General features: G+C 38.2%; 1 protein-coding gene across 1 annotated transcript; it reads left to right on the top strand.

Moving 5' to 3' along the window:
* Positions 1-722: 722 nt before the first annotated feature.
* On the top strand, positions 723-1,100 carry LOC127558054 (fasciculation and elongation protein zeta-1-like). Its single transcript, XM_051991287.1, has one exon. The coding sequence runs from the start codon at positions 786-788 to the stop codon at positions 1,098-1,100; it is 315 nt and encodes a 104-aa protein (XP_051847247.1). The 5' UTR covers positions 723-785.
* Positions 1,101-9,275: the final 8,175 nt, after the last annotated feature.

Below are 9,275 nucleotides of genomic sequence, written 5' to 3'. Positions count from 1 at the left end.
TCTCTCCCACCTCCCCCAATGAAAAAGAGAGAAAAACAAAATCCTTGTAACAAATATGCAACTGTTCATTACTTGAATTGCCGTGCAAAGAAATAATAGACCACAAAGCTAGTTAGGAGGCTATTACCATAGTTCGTGAAAGAAATAATGGGAGTCTGAAATAGGTGCCGACAGTGGGAGTAGAAAAGACAAGGTATGAAAGTAGAATTGATAGTACTTGACTACTGATTAGGTTAGTTTTAGATAAGGGAGAAGAAATAGTCAAAGTGATGTTCTCATAGCTTCTCACACATGATGATAAAACAGTGATACATAGTACATGTTCAATGAGTAGTAAAGAAAATAAGCCTTTACAAAGTAAAGGTACAGATTTTTTATAAAGTGCTTATCTGTATATGATATTCAGCATGACTATGCAAGGCTTTTATGGGGAGATTGTTGATGGTTTAGACTGCCTCCCTACTGATTAATTTAATCATCAATTAAGGGCAACCTCAAGAAATTATCTAGTCCATCTTTTTATTGGTGTTATTTACAAAGCCCAGATAAAGAAGTATCCTAAATATTTATGACATCTAGAATATATAGAATGCCAAAGATGGTTGTTTTTCCCATAAGGGAAACAAAGCTATTTGCAGATGGATATTGATAATGCTCTAAATATCTCTTTGCAGTCATAGAGAACAAGGCAGGTCCTGGATCATATTGTTTCTTCTTCTTTTTTTAAATTTTCATTTCCAGATAAGGTCAACGTAAAAGTTGCTCTTGATCTAACCCTGCACAAGATGGAGGCCCCTCTGGTAAGCCTAGATGAAGAATTTGAGGACTTGAGACCCTGCTATTCAGAAGACAGGGATGAGAAACCTCGCTGTTTCTACGGCTCATCTCCTCACCACCTAGAAGACCCCTCTCTCTCTGAGCTTGAGAATTTCTCCTCCGAAATTATTAGCTTCAAGTCCATGGAGGATCTTGTAAACGAGTTTGATGAAAAGCTCAATGTCTGCTTTCGAAACTATAATGCCAAGACTGAGAACCTAGCCCCTGTGAAGAACCAGTTGCAGATCCAAGAGGAAGAAGAGAATCTGCAGGATGAGGAGTAAGAAATCTTACTGTACTTTCCCATACCTCCTTTGTCACAGATAACAGTCTTTAGGCTGAGGGCACTCTGATAAAATATTCTCATGAATCCAGATTCATGGTTAGTCAGGTCCACTCCCAGACCTCCCCAAAAAACTGTGCTACAGTCATTGGACAGTTGTTCATCCCAGTCTGTTCTAACACACTGCCACTGTTGCTACCTTGTAGCTGTTCTCTTTTGGGGTTACCTTTTCCAAGGTTGTAACCTTAGAAAAATGAATTAATTTTAATAAATAGAAGGGTTTTCCTAGCTATGAGATATAATATCAGAAGCTGTGTCATATGATTGATAGAGTGATGGGCTTGAAGTTAGAAAAATCTGGTTTTCAATCTGACTTCACATACTAGCTATGTAACCCTGGACAAGTTCTTTAACTTCTCTGTGCCTCAGTTTCTTTATTTGTAAATTTATGCAATTAGATACTTTGGTCCCTTCTAGCACTAAATCTGTGGTCCTATTTTTTAGTCACATTGTGACATTTCTAGTCACTGTGACTATTAGAATTCCTTACAGGACCATTTTTCCCCCCAGAAATTATGCAACTCTTTCTCCCTCCTTCTCAAATTCATTAGGATGAAAGAAGGTTTGTCATTTATGATTATATTTTTCTGGAGAAATACCAGCACTGTGAATATTCTCAAGTTAATTGAGGCCTTTAGGGCAAGAAGTCCTAGGATGTTATTAGGACATTAAAACAAAGTGATAGGATAGGCAGGATACTATAAAACAAGGTATTAGAGGAGTCAAGGAAAGGGAGAATTTGAAGGAGAAGAGGAGGTAATAGAAACAAGAAGGAAAACCCATTAAAAATATCAGTTTTCTTAAAAATCATTGAAGAAAAAGCTAAGTCATGAGTCAGAGAAGATGAGAGCTAATTCTTCTTTTTTTTCTATGGCCTTAAGTTGGAAGAGCGTGTCCATTCATAGACTGCAAGGTAAGGAGATTGGTCACAGGGAGCAGAAGTTGGGGAAATTATTTAAGTGATAACATTTCAAACATAATTGATCCACATACTATTTGCTAAAATGGTAGTGTCTGCCTTGTAGATAGCATCATTAAACTAAGGTCTTCTGGAGTCAGGAAGCTCTGAGTTCAAATTTGGCCTCAAGCAAGTCATTTAACCTCTGCTTGATTCAGCTTCTTCATCTATAAAAGAGGGATAATAATTGTACTTACTTCCCAGGGCTATTATGAGAATCAAATGAAATAAAAATTGTGAAGTGCTTAACACAATACCTTGCATGTAGTAAGTGCTATACAAATGATAGCTTTTATCATCATCATCATCATCATCATTATAATCCAGGCCTACACTACTTTCCCCATATCTTCCCATTTTAATGAATATCACTGAGCTCTGGGCCTGAAGAAGTTCAGTACTAAAACTATATGCTGTATCTTTTTAAAATTAAAATTGTTACAAATTTTTCTTAGACCTTAAGCTTGTGATAATTTACTTGATTTCTCTAAGTGAGAAGAATCACTGGGGACTTTATTATTATTAAGAATTTCTTTTCTCCAGTGCATCAGGCAATGAACTAAAAACACAAAAATTGATTATAATTCTTGTTCCATTATTCATTTGCTGTGTAACTTTGGGCAAGTCACTTAACCTGAGTTGATTGCCTAGAGTCTGACTGTGAAGCCTCTAAAGCACAATCTTGGTGAGGCAGGTCCAGAGATCTGCAAAGACAGAAACTTCTGACTTCACTAAGACTGTTCTCCGAAAAATGATGCTAGAATATGCTAACTTCTTCTCAGTTCCAACAACTGATTACTCCTTCCTTTTTCTGGATCTTTATCTGCTTTTTTTGAGGTGGTCGAGCAGGGTCTTATTCTCCTCTCTGGTCTGGGCCCATTAGCAGAGGTCAAGAAATGTTCATTATTTTCATGTGAGGCAATTATCCTCCTCCTGCTTTTCCTGCCTCCTCTGCCTCATTGACTTCTCCATCCAGGATACTGAAGATCGAAATAGCCTACCAGAAGTTAAAACAATGATTATGGGGTACAGTATATATGGAGGAAATAGGGTACAAAGAAGCTAATAGTGTCATTTCACAGAGATTTGCTTTCTTACCCTTCTCAGAAAAGTCTTCAGGAAAGCTGAATCAAAACTCTAATGCACCTTTGTGGTATAAAATAAGTACAATTAAATACTGAATGCCATTTTATAGATTTCTGTTGGGTTAGCTTGGTTATAAGTGACAAAGGCAGGCTAGTGGTACTTTTCCCATGCTTCACCTCTCTGCCTCTTCCTGAGTGAAAGCTTGCTGTTGTCATGGCAATCTCTGTACAGACTCAATGATTGGGGAGATGAATTGAGTATCTCTGAGTAGATCTTCAGGAATAGAACCAAATAAAGGGAACTGTAGGAGAAGTCAGTGAAGGGCCTTGGTCATTTGGTCAGTAACTTCCTTAAAGAGACACAAAACAGAAGCAAAAGAAAGAGGCAAGTTTCAGAAGAACTGATTTTTGAAACTTGCATTGGGAAAGAAATGGGACATGAACTTATCAATAGCAACTAATGATAATAATCAATACTAACTAATAATAATAATGATAATAATAAATAATGAGCATTTACATATCACTTTAAGGAAAATGAGGCTTCAAAAAAGTTAAGTAACTTGCCCTAAGTCATACAGCTAGGCAGGATTTGAACTCGTCTTCCTGTCCAGTACTCTATTCACTACACTATGAACTGCCAAGGGAGCCTGTAAAGGGCAGTTCTTTGTCTGGGAAGGGCAGAGGAGTGATAGGCATTAAAGGACAATCAGACTGTACTTTTGAGTTCAGAAGAGCTAAGACTTCTGGGTGCTCATTGCAAGTACATCCTTGAACTTCTCTGCTAGGTAAGCAGTAGGAAGAGGACTCCGATAAGGTATCAGTGCAGCTCATTAAAAGTTCTGAAGAGCCAGCCTCCTTCTGCCTCATCCCATTTCTAGCAATCACAGAAAGGTGAGAAGTCTGGGCCTGAAGAAATTCAGTACTAAAACTATATGGTGAGAAGTTTGAAATGACGGCTAGTGACACACAATTGTTCTTTCCTTGTTTAAATATAAATCTTGGGTTAAAGATTTCCACCTACCTGAATTGGTGCAGTGGTACAATTTTAAACCTTAGTAACAGTTTAAAGTTAAGCTATACAAGCATACAGCTGCTATTGCTCCTAAGCCATGGTATCCACCTGTGGTTTAGAATATGATCTGGAATGGGCAATTCTAGACAAGGGACCTTTCTCTCTTGCCTTATCTTATGGCATTAAGAGAATTAGTTCTCCATTTACAGGTTCAATTTTTCACTATGCCAGGTGAAAATAATACTAAGCTGTCAAGAATGGAAAAGATTTAAAAAGTATTTTAAGGCATTCATTCATTTGTTCATTCGAGGAACATTTATTGATTACTTTCTGTGAGATAAGTCAGTATCCCTGCCCTTGTGTAGCTTATTGTCCAAGAGAGGGGTAAATGTAATCGGCTCACAATGTAATAGCTTTGGCATGACATTGCATCCAATCACACATACCAGTATTGGTGCTCATTGAATTCTAACATGACTTCAAGAGTCTAAACAGAGAATATTGTCTATGCCTGGGAGATCAGTCTTATAAACCATGTAGACTAGCTCCTAATAGGAGTAGGAGTTCCACACAGCTTCTTGGTACACTTGGGCAAGTTGATGAAATTTCCTAGAGTGGGCAGAGAAACAGGCTATGTTGCCACCTTAGGATCCATACATACCTATTTTCATATTCTCTTTCTGGTTCCCCTCCCCCAATACATCCCATTCAATGCTAGCCACTGGCCCCTTTCTACACACAAAATAAGGTTTCTGAGTTATATGGTATCTCAAGGTCTAAATAGCAAACACGATGAGCTTTAGGTAATAGGATAAAGGTAATGGTTCAGCTGAGGCATCAGTTTTGTACTTGTTTTCTATAAGTGGTACAGTGTATAGATGTTACATAATGAATTACAAGATAATATTTGAGGTTCTCCTCCCTCCAAGACAATGCTAAAGTTTCTGATCCTTCTCTACAAAGCTCAACTCCACAGTCTACCTTAGGCCATTTTTTCATCAGGATAATTCCACTTTCAGAAACTCTGCCTAAGAAGCAGTAAAAGCCTCTCAAGGAAGATAAATACTTCCAGTTTCTTCTCTCACAAAGAAAGTCTTTGTATTTTTTCCTCGTGGCCTCTTTCAGTTGGCTTTCCTTCTGCCTTTCCACCCTCTCTTCCCCTACCCCACCCCTACGTTATTGCTGCTGCTGACTGCCTGATTTGCTACTACTGTTTTTGTTTCCTCAGTGACCCTCACTCATTGTACTCTTGTAAAGCCAGTTGCACCCATGAGGCTTTTGCCCTGCCTTTAATAATGCAATTTGCTCCTGAGGGCCAGTGTTAGTGGCTAATGTCTGGTATATATCACAGAGAAACCCAGGTTAAAAGCTTAGCACATAGGTTTGCCAACTGTGTACTTGGGTTTTTCTAGCCCATACAGAATTCTAGGTTTTGATTTGCCATTTAAAAATTATGTCTTCTGAAACCACAGATATATGCAATACATTTATGAAAAAATGAGGCAGTTGACTAGGAAGCCCTTGAAAGGTTAAAAAAAAATTTTTTTTTAATTTTTAGCTCAACAGAATCGAAGGCCCCAATGAGAGCATATAGGGGAAGAGGGGAAGAGAGTGGGGTGGAAGGAGTATTAGTGAAAGAGAAAAACTTGGCTGGACAAAAATTTAAAAATCTAAAAAAGATGGAAGTGGCTAGATGCTCAGGAGGGGAAGGCTTAGAAAGCATCATTGAAAGACCAGAAATTGGAGAAGGAAGACATCTGAGTAAAGCTTCAGGAAGGAGAAACACTCCCCAAAGGATTTGAGAGCTCTCTTGGCTACTATCCTTAGGAGGTGAACATTTTCAAGGTGAAGTGAAAGTTGATGCAGTATAATAAGGGTTTCATTTTCCTTCCAGCCCAGAAAAGAGACAAAAGATTTCTGCCTTTTTTAAACTGGACTGAATTTCACTTTTTTGTTTGTTTTGCACTTTCTACAGGGAAAATTCTGAAAGTCAGTGTATTGTCCACAACAAACATAGCTCTTGTACAATCCCGATAACAATTTGAATGGATTTGAGAGTTAGAATTTAGAGAAGGACCTGGAGGACATTGCTGGTTTAAAAAAAAAAATCTCTGGAATGGTCAAGAATGGAATTCGGATATATGAGTAAGGGAGCCAGTGTTAGCACCCTAGAAGGAGTGCTTTTAGCATGGTAGCATTATCTAAGAGCGCAGATCATTTTGATTTTCCTATACTGGAATACTAATGGGACTCATGGATTAATGCATTTGAAGAAGAACTGATAGAGATTAGAAGATTGTCAATTCCATAACACTACTGTGTTTAAGAATTCCTCCCTGAAATTCTTCTGAATAGTTGTCTAATGTTCTCTTGAAGAGCACTCTTCTAATGACAGAAAAGTGGAGAATAAATAGACATCCTAAGCACTGCCATTATAGTGTTATATTTTCTGGGATTCCTGTTTTGTTTCTTCACTAATAGTAGGCTATATGCACCAGGAAGAACTCTTTGTTTATATGTTATACATATATGATTCCTGTTTTACATCTGCACCGTTGCAAATGTTTGTGCTGCAGTTTTTCCTTTGTCCTTGGTTGTTATTGTTCTTTGAATACCTAGCATATTTTTAAGTGTTTGTATTGAGTATTCTTATGTGTATCTGCAATTGTGCATATAGTACACTATGGGCATTGAAGCCTGTAAAATGCTTTTTACAATATTACTTTGTATGCAATACTTACACAGATATAAAATCTAAAACATTTATGACTACATGGCACTCTAGTGTGTTTAGGCTAGGTAACACTTTTGTGGTGCATTTTAGAAGGAGTTTAGAGGCATGCCTTAATCTTATATCATTTAATAAAATCATCTGCCTCTTCCTTATGTACCATTACTCTCAGAATTTGGTGTGTAATTTTTCACATTTACATTTTTTGGTGTTGGCTTATGTCTGTGTGATGTTGGGACTGACAAAGATCTCTCTCTCTCTCTCTCTCTCTCTCTCTCTCTCTCTCACACACACACACACACACACACACACACACACACACACAACTTTGTGCCAGGAAAGGGTTATATGTGTACATGTGAATGAACTATTATTATTTGCTCTTCATGTTGAATAAATAAGCATGTGTTTTTGACGTCATTATTTTAATTTATATTTACAACCTTCTTGAAACATCCATTTTTTTAAAGGCTATATTCCAGATTAGATGTATTAGATAATAAGAACTATCAAAAAACAATCTTTCCGTATAATAAGAAATTTAAAAATTAGCCAACAAATGTTTATTAAGTATTTCTTATAGGACAGGCACTGCTAAATGCTGGAGAGAAAAAGCAAAAGCAAAAACATAACAAAATACAAAAAGTGGAGAAACTTCCCTTACCCCGCACTTTCTGTGCAGCTAAAACAAACCATGAAGAGATAACTATATCTATTAGCTGTGTACTTTTTGTGATGTATTGATACCCTGTGTGAGGTATACAGGGCCTGCTGCTTAACAATATTAATTTGTAGAAAGGGGCAGGGTCATATTATCCCTATGTGTCTTAGGGGCAAGCCATTAATATTAACCAAAACTTGGAGGAATCTCAATTATGCAGCTTGGCTTCTGTGAGGCAGTTAATTTTCTTGACATATTAGATAGTAGATCTCTCGGGACCCATGCAAACTGTATGAAGGTCCCCGACCTCAGTGAGAGAGGGTCATTCATCCAGGAAATCTTCCTGCAGCTCTTTACAAACTTCTTCCCACTAATAGGAAAGGAAACCAAAAAGTCAACATGTTGGGCCACAGGATATGAACCACGCACCTGCTTTAGGGATAGATTTATGTTCAGGTCCAAATATAAGTTGCTATTTATCTGTAGCTTTCATTGTTAGTGATTTATGATGAGAAATTGCCTTGCCTTTGGGTACTTCAATCCTTAAATAGCTGACCTGGCACCAGTGTGTCCTGGGCCCTTTAGCATTGTTCCTTCTTGCTATGTTTGCCTTCTAATGTGATTTCTAGGTTGTTTTGAGCAAGCATGCTGGAAGGCAGATGATCTCAGCCTGGCACACAGAGGATCCTCTCTCCTTCTCTAGCTGAGTTCTTCCTTCCCCCAGGCGGAGCCAGGCCACAGATGTCTGCTAACAAGAAGCTTTCTTTGTTTTCAGAGTTTGGGATGCTCTGACGGACAATTACATCCCTTCACTTGGGGAAGACTGGAGGGACCCAAACATCGAGGCTCTGAATGGCAACATCTCAGACACTGAGGTACCTCTCTGGGGCCTTGACAGTTGTGCTGTAGTGAATGGGGTTTGGAGATTTTGGTTTCATTAGGTAAAATGATCACCAACATAAGTAATTTATAGTATTAGTAAACAACTTCTAGTAAAGATTGACAGTCATTGCTTGAAGGAAGGGGCAGAATGGGTGTGTGGGAAAGGGTGGGAATGGAGAAGTGTCAGATCAGGAATGGCTGCTAGTTAAGAGAGCTAAGCTATTTTTAACAAGTATGTATCCAGAGAGCTAACATTTTTGTAACACCACAAAACATGAAGCGAATATCTCTAAAGTGTAAGAAATTGGACAAGTGTTACAGGCTATTTTTGTTCCCAGATAATGGCATTTCCTGGCAGAAGTTGTAATGCCTCTGGTTCTCCTGTGTAGCAGAACAGATGTTATCTCCTTTCCCACTTTTCCTTCAAAAACATTGCTGGTACTAATTGCTCACAATTACTTTGCAGGCATGATCACAGTAGTAGAGCGAGTTCTCATGGCCAGATAGATATAGGGATATGTTCTTCAGGAAATCTGGCTGGAAGGCATTTGAGTGGCTGAACCAGGATCAGACACTTTGGCACTGAAGAGGAAGGTGGCTTGGCAAATAGATGGAAATCTCAAGAGTTGGGAAAGTAAAGTACAGGAATCTATTTTGGGTCTTTTGCGCAGATAGCAAGAAGTGAAATCCATCTGGGTCCAAGGTGAACATCTCAGCCAAAGCTACATATAGAAAATAAAACCATTTATTGGTCTTATTCATTTGACTCCCTGGAAGAGGTCAC

The sequence above is a fragment of the Antechinus flavipes genome, chromosome 3 (genome assembly GCF_016432865.1).
Source record: "Antechinus flavipes isolate AdamAnt ecotype Samford, QLD, Australia chromosome 3, AdamAnt_v2, whole genome shotgun sequence".
Classification (NCBI taxonomy): domain Eukaryota; kingdom Metazoa; phylum Chordata; class Mammalia; order Dasyuromorphia; family Dasyuridae; genus Antechinus; species Antechinus flavipes.
This window is presented reverse-complemented; position numbering and strand designations above follow the sequence as displayed.